Source organism: Podarcis filfolensis (assembly GCF_964270895.1).
Source record: "Podarcis filfolensis genome assembly, chromosome: 10".
Taxonomy (NCBI): domain Eukaryota; kingdom Metazoa; phylum Chordata; class Lepidosauria; order Squamata; family Lacertidae; genus Podarcis; species Podarcis filfolensis.
In genome coordinates this window covers 44,542,807-44,563,167 of record NC_139612.1, presented here as the reverse complement: position 1 = coordinate 44,563,167, position 20,361 = coordinate 44,542,807, and the positions used below count along the sequence as shown (strand labels likewise).

The window sequence follows — 20,361 nt, the reverse complement described above, 5'->3', positions numbered from 1 at the left end:
TGTTTCTGCTACATACCTTTTAGTGCTGCCCTGTATGGTTGTTGTTTTTTTTTTTTAAAAAAAATACTAGATTGGCTAAGCTCAGTTTTATCTTTCCCATTTATTTAACAGAAGGGAATTGAGGCTTGACTTGCTTCAAACTGGTGGCCTGACCAAAGGCAGCCACTCAGTCTGCGGTGCTGCAAGGGGGAAGTTCTTGGAATGATTATAGCGCAAAGGCATCCCATGTGTGGGTGCAGGAACAGAATTACTAAAAATTCAAAATTAAAAAAAAAATCAAAATTCAAAATTACTAAAAATTAAAATTAATTTCAGTTCAAAGATCTAGTGATAGCACTTCATCAGGAAACTGTGTCCATTAAGGAACTATTTAAAATTTACCTGAAGAATGTGTGTTAAGAAAATACCAAATTTGAATAAATAAGAGATTTTTTAAAAACAAGTATGGGCCATAGGCAAAACTGGACCACTAGGCATTGTGAACCAGATATTTTAAGCAGCAGACCTTGAGTTTCATGAGAGGGCAGCAAATTGTTAGCTCTTTACTTTTATTCTATTTTTATTGCCAGGCCATATCCGCAGCATAAAGTTAAAGTACTGTGATACCACTTAACAATTTTGTCTTCCCTCAAAGAATCCTAGGAACTGTACTTTGTTATGGGTGCTGAAAGTTTTTGGGATACCCCAATTTTCCCCCACAGAACTTTTTTTTTTTTGTCTAAGGAATCTCACTCTGACAGATATCTGAGAAACGAAGGCTGAGCACTAAGGAACCAAGTTCAGAGTTACTAAATATAGAAAGAGTGCAGCATGGCCATTATAACTCTCTGTGTGGATATTTGCTATTGCTCCTTAATGAAGCTGAGCTTGGCAAAAAGCCAGCCACAGTCCCGGGTGATTCTGAATGCGTCAACACTATACAGCCGCTTAGTGAGAAAGTCAGGATCCCTTTGTAACCTAGGAGAGAGAAATGCACAGCCATTTTACCACCTTTACCAAGGCTGAACTTGTGCAAGGATGTATGAAGGCGATACGGTTTTCGTCCTTCCTTTGATCACAACCATAATTCTCTGATGTTCAAGAGAGAACAGAAGCTGAGAGGTGAGTTTGATATTTGATTTGCACCTCCTGCTGAGACCAGAGATCATAATATGGGCTGATATTATCTGGGAGAAGCTACCTAACTTTAGGCAATACAAATGCCGGTGGCAATGGAAATGAGCTTTGGGCTTCAGAGGAAAAGCAACAAGATAAGCTAATACCGCTTGAAGCAAGCAGTAGCCCCACCATTCCTTTAAAAAACCTCTAACCTTGAGGAAGTTAATAATTATCACTAATTATGGTCACTAATACCCCCCTTTTTGGGTGTTGACCATATATGATTCTAGGACTCTTGGAGGAAACTGATTTTAGACCTATTTTAAGCAGGTTACAGGTCTGGTTTTGGTGCCAAAATCACCCTGGTTATCCTGATATCCCTATTCTGGGATAGACACAGGGAAAATGCAATTGTTGATTCTGCTGAACCTCTCAGTGGGTTTAGATTTCATTTATCATTGTATCCTCCTGAAGTAGTCATATGAATTAGCAGTAGGAGGCACAATGGTGTTTCTGTTTCCATTTGTGTCTGGTACCAAAAGGCAGTTCTGGGGAACTGCATAGCATTTTGCTGTGGGCCTCACAAAGATTCTGTGCTATTTAAAAATCTATATGAAGCCACTGAGAGAGAACATCAATATGCAGGTGATGTTCAGTTCTGTCTGCCTAAAGTATGTACATCAGGAGAGGCAGTGGGTAAATTTAGTTTGATTAGATTAAATCATTTGAGGGACCAGTCCTTCTAGTCTCTTGCCTACAAGGCAGGACAGAAATGGAATCAGCGGCACAGTGGGATGGGAAACTTTTGGCCCTCCAAAGCTTGTTAAACGCCAATTAGCTCCAGCTAGCATGTCAGGGATGATGTGAGTTGTAGCCCAACATGAGTCAGGAGTTCACACATTAGCTACTTCTGGTGTAAACAGATAGTAGGCTGGAGGGTGTTGTGGCAGTAGGAAAAGGGCATCTATGGAAAGATTTAACCACCCACCAGGTGTGCCGGGTTCGGCCCAACATTGGGGGGAGCCCAGTGCGTGTGTGTGACATCATGTGTGTGGTGCACGTGATGTCACATGGTGGGAGGCCCAATGGGGCCTGGTGCACCCTCCGAAAGGCCTAATGGGGCCTAGTTGCAGCCATGGGAGGGCCCGACAAAGCCCGTTGCAGCTGTGGGGGGGGGCCCAATGGGGCCTGACTGACTGCGGAATATTTAGGGGGCTCGGCCCCCTCATTGAATTTTTTTTGGGGGGCCTCAGCTCCCCATAGATGGCGTGCCAGCCACCCACACTTCTTGTCCACTGAAAACCATTGCCTTCTGAAGCTACTTTTCCTTATTAAAAGTAGGAATATTGTTCCCATGCAAACGTGTGTAACTTCTAGTTTAAGGCCCAATACAGTGGTACCTCGGGTTAGATACGCTTCAGGCTTCATATGCTTCAGGTTACAGACTCTGCTAACCCAGAAATAGTACCTCGGGTTAAGAACTTTGCTTCAGGATGAGACCAGAAATCGTGCTCCGGTGGTGTGGTGGCAGCAGGAGGCCCCATTAGCTAAAGTGGTGCTTCAGGTTAAGGACAGTTTCAGGTTAAGAACGGACTTCCAGAACGAATTAAGTACTTAACCCGAGGCACCACTGTATGTTAAAGGTCTGAAGAACTAAGAATAGGCACCTGCTGGTGCCACCTAATGGTAATGTATTGTAAGAAATGACATTCTACCTAGCTGGGATTTTAAAGCCGTCATAGTTGTGACAAATTTATTGCTAATATTATGTTCATCTCCTGGTCAGTCATAATCTTTCTGCTTCACTCAGTCTACTTGGGCCACTATGTAGCTCTTTACACAGCTTTTGTACCATGTTTATATTGGCTAGAAGAGCACTGAGTTCCTCCACTGTGGCATCTTAGGTGCATCAGGAATATTTTATGAAGGATATGATGAGACTGGAGCTTTAGCTCCCTTAGTCCAAGCCTTAGATTCTAAGGTTTTGGGTTATTCCACATGTATGTATGCATGCAACAAATTCAGAGCTAAAATACCCCAAGTTCTGCACTGTCATGTTACATTTGCATGTATTTGCTCTTCATAATTCATTCTAATTGTTCCTCTTCTGCAAATGATGGGAAACAATTAGGAGCTATAGCTACCTTCTGAGTTGTGGAATTTTTTTCTACCTCCTTTTCCAGATAAGCATCTTCCTATTAAGAAGGCCTAGATAATCTCATCAGTCCCAGATGGTATGTCCAATGGCCAGGGATGATGGGAGTAGTAGACTCTACCCCTGCTCTTTTCCCTAAACTGTTGGTTTGATTTGTTTTTAATAATGTTTTTAATACTGCAACCCACCCTGGGACCTTAGGGTGACGGGGGTTAATAATTATATAATAAATGCTATGACTTGTATAGTACAGTACCATTCCAGACTATTATCTTTCAAGGTAAACAGGAACAGTGATGATAAAACAAAAAACGAAAGAGACCACACTCATTTCTGGCAAAGGCTTTATTTTAATTATAAAATGGCAAAACGGAATCCCCAGAAATGACAGATCCATCACTTGGACCAAGACTCTGCTCTTATACAAGAGCGGATTCAGGTTCCCCTGCCCACTGTCAGCCAGTTTAGGCTGCAAGTGTATCTATCCATTTACACACATATACATGTTTCATTTTTTATAAATACATGGGACTGAGTGGAATGCTGCGTGTGAACATGGCTGTCCTGTCTAATCGTTTTAAAACAAGCCCTTGACTATGGAATATCCATACTCAGCCATGTTAACTGGTAGGGGGTAGAAGATACAACTGGATAATTTATGTCCTAAAATGCAGCTTCTTCTAGAACTTCCCTAGATGCAGAGGCTCTAAACATTATTGCACACAAGTGAAGAAAGAGCCCACACACATTACAGAACAGAAACAGGCTCATCTCTTTACTGGAAGCAGCAGTGGGGGACAAATTAGGTTCCATAATGCAAAAGGAATCAACTACTTTCAGTCCCACTGAAGATGTCCAAAGCTGCAATCCTATATTGTATGTACTTGCTTGGGAGTATGGCCCATTGAAATCAGTGGGACTTACTTCTGAGTAAACATACACCAGATCACATTGCACATTCCTGAAGTGTGGGAAGGAAAGTGCTTGGAAGGGTGGTCAAGTAAGTTCCAGGACTTATTCCACTTCTCCAACTGGCCAGATGCACCAGTCAGCTGGAGAAAGGCATGTAGGAAGGAATAGAAGGAATGCTTATGATACACAAAGGTAAAAACAAACTGCTGGCATTTCTCAAGGTGAAAACCTAAAACATGCTTACTACAAAGTATGTTCCATTGAACTCTATGGACTCAAGTAGGAAATAAATATGCTTTGGTTGTGGTTGTAGAAATGGAAGAAAAAAACTTAAGTATAGACTGTTCAGTGCTCTGGCAACCTTCAGCAGGATGGTTTTTTAATGGTTACTAGACTTGCTGTTTTTCTCTCCTACCACAAACCCCCATCCACTGCAATAAATGAGGGGAGACAAGTGTGTTTTTACAAGCAGAAGATGATCTATTGAAAGAACATTCAGGACCAGATTTACTGCTACCCTACTTCACACATAGAAATGGCCATCAAAACAGGTTTAAAATGCCACCAGCAGAAAACATGAGGTTGCCAGGTGGCAATCTGGAGATCTTGTCCAAAGGTTCTGAAGCAGCAGAGGAGGTTGCCCAATTCCTTCACCACTCTCTTCATCCCTTCCTTTACTGCCAGCCATTGGAAGAATTCCATACCAGAGAAGAGATAAATGGTGGTGGCATGGGGCAAGAGAGTAGCCTTTCCTGCTGCCTCAACCTAAAGGCATACACACCACCTTCCCAAATGGTAATCTACCTGCTTGTTTAGGGTTGTATTTTAGATTAACAAATTATTGAATACTGCTGTATTTTAGGGTACATGTGAATATTATGACTGAGCATTAACAGAGTCCTGCTGTTCTTGCCATGTATGAACAGAAAATTATAGCTTTCCACTGTGCATCTTTCAGGAGCATTAGTTATGGGGGGTAGGGTGGGAAATCAGCCTTTTTTTAAAAAAAGAAAGAACATAGACCTTTCAGAGTTGACTCATATTCAATAATGAATTGATAATGAATTGATAATACTGAATTTGGGGAAGGCCTTTATTAGGCAGACAGGGCAGAGAAAAGGAGAGGAAAGAATGATCCTTTTGCTTCTGTTCCTGAATAGATGACCCTCCAAATATAATCTTCAAAAAATCTGGAAGACATGATGTTTTGGACTATATGTGACTTTTAAGCAGATGGTTCAGAAATGTACTTAGACCGACTGTGTCTCTTTGTTTGCAATAGCAGCTGCAGGGGCTCCTGATCCAGATTGAGACCATGGTGTGGGAAAAGTTCCTAACCACTGAACAAACATGGCATGGTCAGTCCAAGCAAATATTTTTCAATCATGTTCTTAAGACATGTCTAGTTTGAGAACCAAGCTCTCTCTTCCTTAAATAGTGGGTGATAATATTGGTTTTGGACTTCATTCCAGAGCAGCTATTATTTAGCAATTAACAGCCTATGTCTTACCTTAAAGAAATAATTGTGATAGAAGGTATGTAATCAAACAGACTTTTCTGTTTATATACTTTTCTGTTTAACATGGGCAGACTGCTGAGGAGGTGAGATCCCAATTCTAACACATTTTTCTTCACACAGGGCTAAAAATGATTTGCAGGGATGATCTCACCTGACACTGGAGAGAACATACACAGTCTCCAGTCTAGTTTAGGTATTGCAAGACTTGAATGTCTTGCAGTCACTCATACCCAGAATTAGAAATTTATTCAGTAGTTTACCGTAGAGATTATTGCCATAAAGGAACTAACCTATATTATCAAATTAAGACAGAAATTAGTTTACAGTGACTGTTTTTAGCTTTTCCCCTCCTACAAAAGAATTAAAAGAACATTCAAGCTTAGCACTGAGTTAGTATTAGGAACTTCAGTGTTGCAAGGCTCACACCTTTTGGGTTATTTCTGCCAGAAATACACTGTAACAAGGGTAATGAAAATAAGCAAGTCTTGCGATGAATGGCTTAGACTAGCATACTCGGTGCCACTCGCATTACTTAAGTTGTGCAATGGGTTTCCTAATCTCCACTTTCTCAGCAAGGGATATTTCAAAAGCACCCAAACATAACCAAGACAAAAACAAATTTAGTAAGTAAATATGCTATTTGACTTTATGACCATTTTTCCCCGGTAGCATTGTATCACATGCAATCCAGTAAATGTTCTCCCTGGAAAGTCTGGCGCACCATCTTGCTGTTAACGCTGGCATGAATGATAAGATAGGAATCTGGTACACTGGAGTTTAAAAAGTAAATGCCATGGTGAATTGAGGCACTTTCCACCAGGTATGCTAGCTCTGTCCATTATGCCTGCTGAAATTATTTCCTCCAGGTGGCTGGATCTGAATAGAGTCGAGGAGAGGCCGTAGAGCTTGTCCAAAAGGTCTGAAGCCACAAGAAAGACATAAGGGATGGTTGGGGAAGAGAGAATTTAAGTTTTCCAAGCACTCTGAACACAAACGGGTTCTCAACTAAAATTAAAAACAAAGCTGCTTATAGAGAAGAATGAAGGCAAACTACTAAGGATGTTCCTATAAAACGATACATGAGCTGAGCCGAGCCCATACCACTATTTCATCCATCGGCAAAGCAGATGGAGTGTAAAGGAGATCAGCACAGGCCTCACTTGTAACACCTAGAAGTACAGCGGCACAGAAGCAATTCTTTGTCAAGTCCACCTTTAGGGCAGGGGGTGGACCAGCTGTGCCTCTTGGTTGTAGCGGCAGAAATGTCTGGGTTGGTGTGCATTACTCAAAAACATGTTGCCGTCCCAAACTGCAGAGCCCCAGGGTTGCTTGCAGTGTAGTATTGGCTGCTGGAGCACAGAACATAAGCTGCATGTTGCTGTGGTGGCAGGTGCCTGTGAGCCTAAAGTTATGCCCCAGCCTCCACTGCAACAGGTATGGGGTGTTGCACCTCTCCATTTGTGCCTCAGCTGGCAATGTAATATGCTGAGAATTGTGTTCCAGCATTCTCCCATATTGCAAGCCATATTGGGGAATATTTGTTTCAAACTGCATGCTGCATCTACTTTCCATGGCTATGTTTTAGATGAGCCTAAACACATAACGGGGACGCGGGTGGTGCTGTGGTTTAAACCACAGTGCCCAAGACTTGCCGATCAGAAGGTAGGCGGTTCGAATCCCCGCGACAAGATGACCTCCTGTTGCTTGGTCCCTGCTCCTGCCAACCTAGCAGTTTGAAAGCACGTCAAAGTGCAAGTAGATAAATAGGTACCACTCCAGCGGGAAGGTAAACGCCGTTTCCGTGCGCTGCTCTGGTTTGCCAGAAGCGGCTTAGTCATGCTGGCCACATGACCCGGAAGCTGTGCGCCAGCTCCCTCGGCCAATAAAGCGAGATGAGTGCCGCAACCCCAGAGTCGATCACTACTGGTCCTAATGGTCAGGGGTCCCTTTACCTTTTTTTAGACACATAACAGGGTGTGTAACCCACTGAACCCTCCACAGATGTACTTTTCAAAGCAATGCAATGCTTGTAATGCTCATGAGCTAGTCTAGCCCAAAGCAGACAGGACTGAAAACTGACAATACTCCTAACTAATGCAACTAACAACCACATGTTCCAACAAGTTTCATGTCCAAAGAAGTCCAAGGTTCATCTCCAGCCACTGCTATGTTTCCACAGCGTTTTGAGTAAGTCACTTCAAAAATAACTTTGGTAAGAGCTCCTGCTATTGTTTCTCTGCCACCTGCCCCCACAACTTGTTTGTTTTATAAAATAGCCAAAGTCCTAAAAGTTGTGATGGCTCTTTAGAGAATTACATTAACTGAGATGAAATAGTACCCCTCTTAGGCTTAAACAACATGTTACAATAAGCATGCTTTTTAGAAGCATGCTTAAACCAGCCACTTTTATTTTGATGAAAAAGCAGCCACAAGGACCTCAAACATATTAGGGCCCTGCCCTGGTTTCCTGTGACAAATAGCCTTCCCTGAAAGTGCTGTTTATTGCAAACATCACCTCCAGGGGCAAATAGAAGCCATGGAGGAAACCAACACAGAACCCCAACATATTGATCGGGAACATGTTCTGGAATGGGGCCCTGCAGTTGCTGTGTTTTCAAAATAACTGCTATCAGCTGCAGACTGCTTTTTTGGAAAAGGGTGTTTATCACAGTTTAGATCTTAGTGTCATTTGGTTGCAAGTCAGTCTGAAAGGTATATCTGTATTCCAAGTTAGTAAAATCTGTGCCATGTCCTCAGTATTCCTGAAAAGCCATGGCTGTTAAATTTGGCATCAATAATATGGATGTAATAAAAAAGAGGACTCTACTTACGTTGCAAGAACTTCAGATGGAAGGTCAGTGATGTAGGAAGGGATCTTCCTCCCTGTCAAGAATTGTGCCACTTCATTGCTGAATGTATTGCAGTTATGGTCAAAAAGGTTATAAGCCTCTCCTCTGTGACCGCAAGAAAAAGAAGTACAGAAAGAATAATAATGAATGAATATAGCAAGACTGACCTCTTTCAGAGGGATTACAGGAATATATACTCTGTGTGTGTGTGTGTGTGTGTGTGTGTGTGTGTGTGTGTAAGTAAAGCTAATTCACCCCATAACACTCAGACCTGTGTTAAGAGCAGCTATGCAGGGGGAATGTCAAATGGAAAAGCTAGAGGTGATATTTAACCTGTTTCCTGCTTGCAACTTTGCACCAAATTGGCCTCTCTTCATTTGCTTCCAAGTGTATATTTGCCTATTTGGGAATCTGGAATGGAAAGGCTACAAGCAGGAAATGAGTTAAGCATTCCATCCCCCAACTGCTTCTCCACTAAAAATCCTTTCTTCTCCAAATCATGTTTTAATACACAAAGAGTGGTGGGACTTCAGTCTCCATGCAGTTCAATACACATCTCAGTTGTGTATTGAAGTACAGAAACTATTTAGAACTCACTTACCATTTTAAGATTATGACACACTTCTATATTAAACTAACCATAACTCAACAGTGAAGCAGCTTGGCAGGAAGGGGCATGGGCATCCCTATCAACAGGAATTACATGCAGTCACCAGAATAGAATAGAAACAAAGCAGCATTCTCTCACCGGAATATAGATTCACCCAATGAGGACAAGTATTCCAAGAACAGCTCTTCTGAAACTTCTGAGCATCCCAGGTCTACAATAGAGTCTGGGGGCCCAAGCAGAGTCCCACCCTGTGAAGTGTATATGCAGGAGGATATTCAGACACCAAGAACAATTTACCAGTCTCCTATGGGGAATATATAATGCTGAAATATTTCTGCACCCCCCCAAAATTGCTTACATCAATTACCATATTTCCCAAAACACTAGTAAGAGCTTATAGCAGTCAAGTTCCAGAAGGACTCTTACACATACTCAGTCTGGAGGTGGTGAACAGAAGGAAAAAGATAAACCAAATTTGATTCCTACTCTGCTTTGTTGCTTACAAATCAGCTTTAAAAATTGTGGATTAGTGGGGGCTTAGGACCTCAGTATGCTATGCGAGGAAAGCATTTCAGTTTTCCTATACATTAAAATTACACCAAGTTTGATTGAATAAATGGTTTAGAGTGGGGGTGGGGAACTGGATCCTGTGGATGGCCTAGATACTTATCTTCCCCCAACCATGGACCAACTTTAATAGGTGGGTTGGACCATCTACCTGTCAATCACCTGACATAATAAAGACTTCAGGTGACTGACACATGTCAAAGTTAAAAGAAAGTTGCTGTAAAAAACGATTAGCTGATCAACGGTTAGAACAAGCTCTTTTCAATATATCCCTTCAGTGCCAATAATTGGCACTGGGAGCACCTTGAAATAAGCTCCTTCTAACTAAAAGTCAGCTGATTTTTGATTAGAGGGAGTCCCTTTGAAGTCTCTGCAGAGAGGGAAATGCTCCTAAAACTGGACCATCTCCTCTGCAGCGAAGGCTGTTTGAAGTGCTTTGAATAGAACAACTTCCTTTGGAAATAAAATAAATGCTCCTTTTAAAAATGGCGCATTTTTTTTTCTTTCCAGAGGAAGCTTGTGCTGCCCCTTGAGGAGTGATTTCCATGTGCTAAGCACAGGGCTTGCAAAGTACCTTGAACAGCATTTCTGAAGTTCTGCCAATCAACTGACTGTTGGCCGCTTGGGAAGCGCTGTGAAAAAGGTTGTTCAGCAGTGCCTGCTGGTCTCTTTTGTTCAAGCCCCATCTTTACCTACCCAACACCTGACGTCCTATATGACCAGGTGTAGGGCAAGTGGGTGTGTCTTGGCTGAAATCGCATCTCAGGCCAGCTGAGGAGCCTGCGAGCTGGAGCTTTCCCACCCTTGCTTTACAGCATGATGTACTGGATGTTTGAGAGCCGGCCATAATGCACTAAACATTCCAGTTACTTGCTATTTTTCTGAATGGGATACAGAAACAGATCAACAAAAAAATATTGGGAAAAGTAAGAGAGGAAAAAGTAGGTATAGAAAAGAAGTTCCAAGACTTACAGGTGGACAACTGGCGATCCCACCACTACCATAGAAGAACTCATCCCTGTGAACAACTATGGAAGTGTGCCTGAAGGGGGTGGCAAACAAGACAGGTAGAAACATATAAGTAGTGAGATACACCAGAGATTAAACATGACCAAAACTAAAAGTTACCTGCAGCCCCTAGCCTCATGTAGTCCTATATCAATCTGTTTAGGAAGACTACTGAAAAACAAAAAAACCCAGATCCTTACCTAATCAAAATGCCTAGAAAGCATGTGAATGAGCCCTTACTCCAAAAAGTGAGGCACCACCATCCAGCATTGAAAGGACCATGCAAAGCACCTAATAACACGGCCTAATTTGGTGTTGCTACTTTCCTGAACACTCATGAAATAGTTTGTGTAGCACATAATTGTGGAAATGTTTTATGCTATGAAAACATCAATTAATGTTAAGTCTAGCTACTCACCAAATGCCATCCAGCTGCTTACCTGCATATAAAAAGAAAAGCACCATCAGCAACTCAGTTTGCATGTTGCAATCTGTTACTCGCCTTCCATGGCTATCAATTCACATTTCCCTACAATACGCTTAGGCGTAAACTCATAACAGTGCCTTTCTAAAAGAAAAAGCAGGAAAAATAGTGTTCTCTCCCACCCTAAAGTTGGTATTTGATGGAATTAGGAATAGCTTGTGCTCTAATCCCTGGGTTTTATGATTACAGGGGAAGAATTCAGACTTTCTGAATAGGACACAGTGCTAATTTCTGAAAGCAACATGTTTTACTTTACAAACAGATCAGAAGACGAGACATGATGCAAACGGTCCTATAACTACTGTATTAGACTACAGATTTGCCAGGCTTGCAAGCAGTTACTGGCCTGCAGTGCATATATGTCCAGATAACTAGGCAGAGCAACTTTTTGTAAACTTCTGAAAGGTGGTTCTTCTCACTTCCATTTAGAATGACAATTACTAGAGAAATTATGGGTGGGACCTGGGTAGGCTGTGAAGTATAATGTGTAAAACTCTATCATGATTTATTGTAAATGTTAACCTTTCTTATAGTACAAATCATGTAAGTCGACAAAGTATTTATTCCTCTCTTTTTTGTATTCACTTCTGACCATGCAGTTTGGAGTTTCTGTATCTTTAATATTAACCCTCAAAATACATCAAGTTTGAATACAACAGTGAAAGTACATTTTTAAAAAATTCTAACCTGGGAAAATCCCAGTATTATTCCCCCCTGCCCAATTCCCTATATTGCTGAGGCTTCAGTCCTGTGTCTGTGCACTTCATAGTAGGTGTCAACACACAAGGCTGCAGATTTAGATTTAGGATACTTGTACTGGCTTGATGGTAGAGACAGAGATAGCTGAAACCAGTATAAATTAAATTGGAATCACTTATTTGTGTGAATCAGTTCTCATTCAGTTACCTAGTGGCTCCTTTTAATCTAGATTTATTGGAAAAAGGAATTATTGTATTTATCACATACAAATATACTTCCCCTGTTTCTTGGGAAAGAATGCAGAATAACTTGCATAAGTCTGCAGTATAAAAACAAAAGCCCAGCCTTAAGTAGAATAGAGTTCAGTGTGGGAGGTACTTATATTCCATGCAGGCTAAATCTGTTGTGAAACTTTCCTTGCTCACAGTGACAGTGCAAACTCAGATGTAGAGATTTCCTTCAATGAGCTTCATTAAGTTAACTCATTTTAGGATGCAAACTATTATTCTAAATTTCTAGTCTGTATGTATAAATGAAAAGCTTCTATCTCTGTAATGTTGTCCTTTAACTCCCCTGCCTCTCATAATTCATGACAGACCTATTGTCGAACAGAACTTTTGCAGCGAAATGTAAATTTTGTAATGGAATTGCAGAACAATATTATGTTCAGAAAAGTATAAAATACGTATGTTGCTTTCTGTATGCGAGCCTTCCTCTGCATACAGGCACATGTCTGAAAGAGTAATTTCTGGTAATTTTGCATACCCCTACTTTAATATCAAAAAGCAATCATACTCTACTTTCAGGTTGTGTGATATTCTTCAGGTTGTTCCTGAAAGTGTCCAGGAATTCTCTCTAGAAATGTTGGACACTTGTGTCTGGGTAGTGTTGGGGGCCAATAAACTGAGGCTGAATCTTGATAAGATGGAGGTGCTGCGGGATGAGCGGTTTCTGTCTCCAAAAACTAGGTGGACAACTTGTTCTGTGAGGGCTTGCACTCTCCCTGAAGGCACAGGTTCATAGCCTGGGAGAACACCTGGACTCTGACCCGTCACTGGAGTCTCCAGTGGCTTCTTGTCTATGAATGCATATGCCCAGATGGTTCACAAGTTATGGCTGTTCCTGGATAGCCTGGATTCAGTTGTCCATGCTCTGCTGACTTCCTGCAATGTGGGGCTGCCCTTGAAGATGGTGCTGCCTTGTTGGGAATGACCCGTGACATGGCCTTTTGCGGGGCTTTTTGGGTTTCCCCTTTATGAAATGACCTCCCTGGTGTGTTTTGCCTGTTTCCCTCACTGCTAACATTCAGGAGGACTTTAAAACTATTTGTGTTTACTCAGGCATTTGATGGCTTAAAAATACTGTTCTTTGTAACTTTGCAATTACTAGCCGTGTAGGTATGATTTACATGTTTCTAAGCATTTTAAATATGTTTTTAGTTTATTTTTAACTGTATTGTTTTACTGCTTTGGTGTTTGGTGCCCTGGACAACTTTCAGAGATAGAAATTTAAGGAAAAAATAGAAGGGAGAGCTAAGAATGTGATAAAAGAAGTATATTCTCAAACACTATATAACGCAGTCCAATGCTTTGCTCCTATATTCTTTTCTTAGTTAAACTACATAAAAAGCACTACTTATAGCAAAGTAGTTAAAGTACTCTAGGCTTGTTAGATCTGTTATGACTAAGCATCTAGAACTACTTAATACCAGGAAGTAAATGATTTAGACCAGCAGCCCTTTCATCCAGACACAAACTCCTAACTGTTCTGTGCAGTACTAAGACTAGTCCTTACTTCCTCTGCTAGCTTTCTCCTCCATGAATTAAGACAAAAATGTGCATGGATAGTACTTCTGCAACAAAAGGTTTCCATGCTTATGGACCTAATGAATATTCAGACAGTTACCGGTACTATGTTGGGGAAACAAATACCGTATACCAATTCTTTAGCTAGAGGCAGGGCAGACCTTGTCTCCACTACCGCACACGGACAAGACAAGCGTGATTCGTACTACTGGGGGGGGGGGGAGTGTACGCTGGAAGTGAGTGCAGATCCTGTACAGCATATCATCCCTGATACGTTGAAAGGGTATAGTTGCTGCTGTTCCTTAACGTAACCCCTGTCTACCCTCCACCTTTGAGTTGTGCATCCAGCCCTCTACCTCCCCTTTGGGACGAGAAAACAGAGAAAGTTGTTCGGATTGCGAACAGGTAAAATTACCACTTTCCCTGTTACTTCGGGTCACCCTCCAAGCCCCGAAGAAGCCTCTTACGTAACATATGTGTGCGGGGGGGCGGGGGAGGAGGAGGGCGCCCGTTAAGGATCAATGTACATAACACAGACGGCGGTTAAGGATCAAGACCCACATCACCTTCCTCCCCACCCCGCGGCTGTAGGACCCCTGCCCGTCCCCTTCCCCCCTCCCATTTGAGCCTTCAGCCACCCCCTTCCCCAATACATAATACGAGGAGGGCAAAGGCTTTCTCTCCCCCCACCCCAGGCATCATCTGACAGAACCCCAGGCGACGGACGGGGTCGTCTCTCCATCCCCCCCCCTCCCGGGGCTCCTCTCACCGAGCATGATGGGGCTGAGGCGTCGAGCCATGCCCTTGGACAGGTCGTAAACGTAGAGCTTCACCGGGTGCAGCATCGGGGGCGAGTCCATGGCATTGGCGGAGGGCGACAGAAAGAGGACGGAGGGGGCGACGGGGAAGGAAGCTCTTGACCGAGGCCAGTGGTAACGGTGGTTAGTGGGCGGGCGGCCGGGAAAGCGGGAGCCCAGCCGGCCCGGCTCCTGCTCCTGCGGCGGGTGACAGCCAACTGACAGAAGGGGACAGAGGAGAAGGGAGGAGGGCAGCGGGGAAGGGAGCGTTCGCCGCACGCATGCGCCGCCCCCACAAGGCGAATCCAGGTTGCCAGTCACGGCGCCTCTGTGAGGGAAGGGCGCTAGGCAGCCGGGGGGCGGGGCCAGGGGGCGAGCGTGGTTTGGTTCCATGTGGGCGGGCATCGACGAGGATAATGTGACCAGAGTTCTTCGGGGCTATTGGTTAGGAGGCGGGGAGGAGGGCGGAGCGTATAGCCATTCTCGAGCAGTAACAGGTTGCATAGTGACTGGTGGGCGGGGTCTCTAACGCAGCGGGGGCATGACTTGAATATGTAACTGAGACGTAAAGGACCTCCGAGCGAACTTGAGGCTGCCAACCGTTCCATAGAAATAGGAAAGATGAGAGTATCGAATTCCATTGTCTGAATATGGATATTCCTGGTTCCTTTAGGCTCTTCCCCCCCCCCAGGCGCACAGCCCACGGAAAACAATGAATAAGTGTAGGATTCCACGTAGCGGCAAAGACAGGGGTTCATGTTCTTCCTCATTTATTTCGTATTACGATGTGGTGTTGTTGTTGTTGCTTTTTAGAGTTGTTAATTGCCAAGTAGGCCGTTACATTTCATGTTTCATATTGGGAGGGCCCGCTTGGTCTAGGAGAGTGGTTTGTGGCCCTTCACTGCTTGCTATTCTTCCTTTCTTTACAAAAAAATATACCCCAGCTTTTCACCATCAGGTCTCCAAGCGGCTTAAGTTAAAGCAATATACAGCGGACAAAATTTAAAAACATAAACCTTCAGGATTATTGCAAGTTAGCGGATTTTAGAAGGTTTAGTTTTTCATTCAGAAAACTCTCATGCAAGACACCTTTCAAGCTACAGGAAGAGTAAGTTTTGCCCTTTCAGCTCAAATTCGGCGCTCAAGTTGTACATAGAAGCCTTGGACGTTGCAAGCATTGCGTTTTAAAATGTTTTAAAACTTTTAGGCTGCAATCCGGTGCACACTTACCCGCGAGTAGGTCCCACTGAACTCAATAGGACTTAACTGTGGGTAGATAGGGATAGGATCCCGCTCCCAAGAGACATGTTGGAAAGGGCAGGACACTCGCCTTTGCTTGCTGCTTTTGGTTTTGTGGGTGGTTCGCTGCTTCCCAGTCTCAGCTAAGCGAAACTCCCCGAAACAATCATTTTATTTTGAATGACTATATGCAATCTTAAGTAGGTGGGGGGAGGGGGGAGGAGAACAAGCTGTAAAGGAGCCCGAAGTTGAGAAGTCAGTGTGAATCTCTACTTTTTAAAGTCTATGGTGAGTATTGATCGCAGGGCTATGGCGGGCACGTTTGGGATAAGGCGCAGCCTACTTTCCCCTCCCCATTGGACAACTGCGCTGTTAGGGGCGGGGGTTAGGCGTGACTGACAGATTCCGGGTTTAGTAAGGTGTCGGGGACGGAAAGAGGCGCTCGGGGAAATTCAGGTAACTGCAGTTTTCCCGCCTGCTGGTTGCTGCTGCGGTGCAGCCTTTCCACGTCTGAGGGGGCCGCCGCCCCCGAGCTGGTGCACTTAGTGGCCGTGGGTTGGGAACGGACTGCTTTGCGGGAGCTAAGGAAGCTCCTTATTTTCTGATTTCTGCCTACAGTAGGGCCCCAGGTCTTGTTCACACACACACACGTGCATATTGACCTGTGTTTGGGGATGCCAGACTTCCCTAAATTGCTGGATCCAGTAGGTGTCCGATTTTAATCAAGCCTCCTGAACTCCTGGATCCAGCAAGGGTTGAAATAGAAGGCAGGCCAGCTTCCTCATGAGGAAATTGCCTGGGCTGTTAAGAGAACAAAGGAAAGGTGATGAGCCATTAAGAAAGCGATGGAGAGGAGGCTCTGTGCCAGAGGCCAAATGGGTGGGGGCGCTTCCTCCAGCTCTCAGTGAGTAGAAGGACAAAAGCCAGAGTTGGGAGTTGGCTGTGTTGTGACCTAGAGGGAAAAAAGGTTGCAGGAAAAGGCAGGGAGAAAGCCATTGCTGATGTCTGCTAGAAACCAAGGTTATAGCTATGGGAGAAACAATAACCTCTGGGGGTGTTAATGTAGTGAACCCCTCCATTGTAGGCTCTGGTTATACAGTGGTACCTTGGTTCCCAAATGGCTTGGTTCCTGAGCAAATCGGCTCCCGAATGTCGCAAACCCGGAAGTAAGTGTTCCGGTTTGTGAATGTTTTTTAGAAGCTGAATGACCATTTCGGCTGTCAGCATTATTTCTGGGGCCAATCAGAAGCTGCACCTTGGTTTGCGAACGGTTTGGAAGTCAAACGTACTTCCAGAATGGATTGAGTTCGGGAACCAAGGTACCACTGTATATATGTGTAAATAAACCATCTATCGTAAAGACACCACAATCTCCGCTGTGCCTCATTTCCAAAAGGAAACATTAACCCTGGGCATAGCATCTGAAACCACTGGGATCTCACTCTGCTTGGAGACTGGAGTGGTGTGCAACAATATGTTTCTCCTGAGTCCCCCTCCCCACAACTGTCATTGTATTTAACAATGTGAAGAGTCTAAAACTGCCTTAAAATAATAGTTGTGATTCTTCACACATGTCTGATTTATTTTCAATATGCCAGTTTCTTACCATGCCACTGTAAAGATTAATGTGCTGGTTAAATGAATACAACAGAGCTTACTTGAATTTTCTTCCTTTTCTCTCTCTCTATGGCAGACCACTTATTTACTGATAGGTAAGTGACTTTTTTCAAGCTTCAAATTACCTCCCTGCAGTAGTGCTGTATGTATTGTATTTTAACTGTAAATTTGACACAGATGTAATCATATTCCATTCGTAGCTCATTTTATTCCATGGGCTGTTGTTGAGAGAGCCATTGTGATACGAGATGGAGTTTGGGGATGCCAGACAGGGCCAAAGTGTTATGTGTGGGAGATACATGAACAGCCTGAGGACTTTTTTTGTGTTTGCTGAAAAGCAGCTGTGTAAGACTGCCAGCTTGAAAAAAGCAACAGCATTCCTCTTCTTCCACCTACTGTTTATCCTTTCAAAGTCATGATTTTAGGGGATGCCTGGAAGCACATGTAATATAGTATATCTACCTTCTTTGTTCATTCTCCTTAGCACAACGTGAAAGCCATGGCAGACTGGCTATCATACTACAAAAATGAGGAAGGTGAAGAAGAAGAGGAACAAAATGAAGATGTTGAAACAATTGGTAAGAATTGGTTCCCAGCCTTTTTTGGCCATGCCCCACCTAAGCATCTATAAAATCCTGATTCCCGCCCCTGTGAAATATAATTCTTATTATTTAAAAAGTGAATTCCTATTCCTGTGGAAGAAGCCTAAAAGGCCATTCACTGTTAATAACTCATTCTCGAATTGCCCTCCTTAAAAATCAAATTGCCCCCCTGTGGGCGTGTATTGGGAACCACGGGTCTATAGGCTTATGTGGGCTAATTATTTATTATAGATGAGTTAAAGTTATTTTAGCTTGCAGCTAATCTAGCACATCAATACTGAAAATATCTGGGAACCAGTACAGCTGAGCCAGTAGTTTAACTGGCATTTGTATATGTGAAACACTTTGTGGCATACCGTACTTCTAACATTTTGCTACTCTTGATTACCGGTGCAGGATGCTAAGAAACCTGGGCTGCTTTTGCTTTTTTAAGAAGGCAAGTGCTTAGCCTTTGTGGGTACAGAGGTAGGTGAAAGCATGAGAGCACTGTCTGCAAAAGGCTGATGTCACTTTATGTGCTCTTAGAGTGGGCTGCTTTATGCAGTTTCTTGGTAAGACAAACACACTGACCACTGCAATACCAGTGAAAGGCATGATGAGCCAGGGTGCAGGCAGCCTATTGAGAAAAAGCGGTCGTCTCTTAGCCCATCATGGCTGTACAAATGCATACCCTTTCTTCTACTAAGACCAAGTTTAATTGTGCATAGTCTAAAGAATGTGTGAATTGTAATAAGGCAACATAGTGAAGTACAAAAATTGAGTAAAATGAGAATGATTTGCATACAGGGTTTGACATTTTTTTCTCCGTAGGAGAATATAAATATTCAGGTCGGGATACCTTGGTTTTCTTAGTGGATGCCTCAAAAGCCATGTTTGATTCCTATGATAATGGTGATTTGACTCCTTTTGATATGACAATCCAGGTAAGATGACCCTTCAGAAATTTAATATTACATATTGTATGTTTTGAAAGTTCCTTAAATGTGTTGTTTGTAGTATAACCTGATAGAACTAGCTGTCAGTTCTGTTTTATGTTTTGGCAGTTGCCATATTATTCCATTTTCCTTAGGATAATGAAAGGCATTTTATGCAGAGGGAACAAAGTAATGCTGAGTTCTACTTTTCTGTTAAATTCTTTCCAGTTTATAGAAATTTAGATGAAAGTTGTGTTCTTAAAATTAAAAACCAAATATGGGAGCAGAGCAACATTCTCTGGAAATGGTTGTCTTCTGTCTTCATCTATGGGAGAGTTTAAACACTTGAAAAGCGGGCAGTTGCATTGTCCCTGTGCTGTGCTACAATAAAAAATACCGTATTTTTCGCTCTATAACACACACCCGACCATAACATGCACATAGTTTTTAGAGGATGAAAACAAGAAAAAAAATATTCTAAACGAAACAGTGGATTTTTGTGGTTCATGCTGTGGCCACAGACATGTGATCTGACGGTGAGTTTGGGGTAGCCCAATGCAAAAATCCTCAGGATCCATGTGGATCCATGCTTTGTAACCACGTTTTTGCACCACTGCGGCCCCATGCAACAGTGGGTGCGTGATTTTTTTGGTGCAAGCTGTAGCCATGGACATGCTATGTGATCTGATGGTGAATTTGGGGTGACCCAGTGCAAAAATCCTGAGGATCCATGTGGATCCGTGCTTTGTAACCACGTTTTAAGTGGGGAGGGAAGGAAAAGCACTCAAGGGACAAGGAACACGCGTGGGGTGGGTGGAGAAGGATGCTGTTAATAATGCAGAAGAGGGGTATAAGAGGAGAAGGCTCCTCTCCTCTCCCGCTTCGCTCCTTTAAAGGCTCTGCTTCTCTCCCTCCTCTATTAAGCCAGCTGAGTGGGAAGGAGAGAGGGACAGAGAGCCTGCTTGCGAAAAACTTTGCTGCTATTTAGCGAGCTGTTCTCTCCCTCCTCCCTGGCTCGCTGAAAAAAAACAGCTCCGGACTCATGTAAGCGGCTCCTCTCCTCTCCCGCTTTGCTCCTTTAAAGCAAGCAGGCTCTCTGTCCCTCTCTCCTCCCCACTCAGCGGCTCTTCTCCCGCTTTGCTGTTTCAAAGCGAGCCACAGAGGAGGGAAGGAATGGGAACCATGGATCCTCTGCTCACGACTGCAGCAGACCCCCCCGCCATCCATAGGCATTCGCTCCATAACACGCACAGACATTTCCCCTTACTTTCTAGGAGGAAAAAAGTGAGTGTTATGGTGCAAAAAATACGGTACATTCTTTAGTCTAAGCATAGTTCCTGAGTTCTGTGTGTTGTGGTACTGGGGCACTTTCCTGAGTGCTATTTGGCACAATTTTACACAGTTTTGAAAACCCCTCTCCATTCCTGAGTTTGCAAAAGAAACACTTCTAGAAGCTGCTGATTCTCTCCTTTCCTACTGCCTTTGC

At 43.3% G+C, this 20,361-nt stretch overlaps 2 protein-coding genes across 6 annotated transcripts in view; one reads left to right on the top strand and one right to left on the bottom strand.

Moving 5' to 3' along the window:
- The first annotated feature begins 973 nt into the window (after positions 1-973).
- Positions 974-20,361, top strand: part of XRCC6 (X-ray repair cross complementing 6) — a 29,728-nt gene continuing 10,340 nt past the window's right edge. For 2 of the 5 annotated variants that reach the window (XM_083573797.1, XM_083573794.1), the window contains exons 1-3: positions 17,436-17,454; positions 17,844-17,937; positions 18,772-18,884. In XM_083573797.1, coding sequence (XP_083429923.1) covers positions 17,859-17,937; positions 18,772-18,884 — 192 coding nt within the window. In that variant the 5' untranslated portion in view covers positions 17,436-17,454; positions 17,844-17,858. Of the gene's footprint in view, positions 1,102-16,061; positions 16,199-17,435; positions 17,455-17,843; positions 17,938-18,771; positions 18,885-20,361 lie in introns of those variants that run through there. The other 3 variants (XM_083573796.1, XM_083573795.1, XM_083573798.1) reach the window with 3 other exon arrangements.
- On the bottom strand, positions 3,584-14,923 carry DESI1 (desumoylating isopeptidase 1). The gene is made up of 6 exons (XM_083573860.1): positions 14,476-14,923; positions 11,137-11,158; positions 10,683-10,752; positions 9,282-9,391; positions 8,516-8,638; positions 3,584-6,603 (listed from the first exon to the last, which is right to left on the bottom strand). Exons 1-6 carry the CDS (start codon positions 14,906-14,908, stop codon positions 6,510-6,512), a joined length of 852 nt encoding a protein of 283 aa, XP_083429986.1. The 5' UTR covers positions 14,909-14,923; the 3' UTR covers positions 3,584-6,509.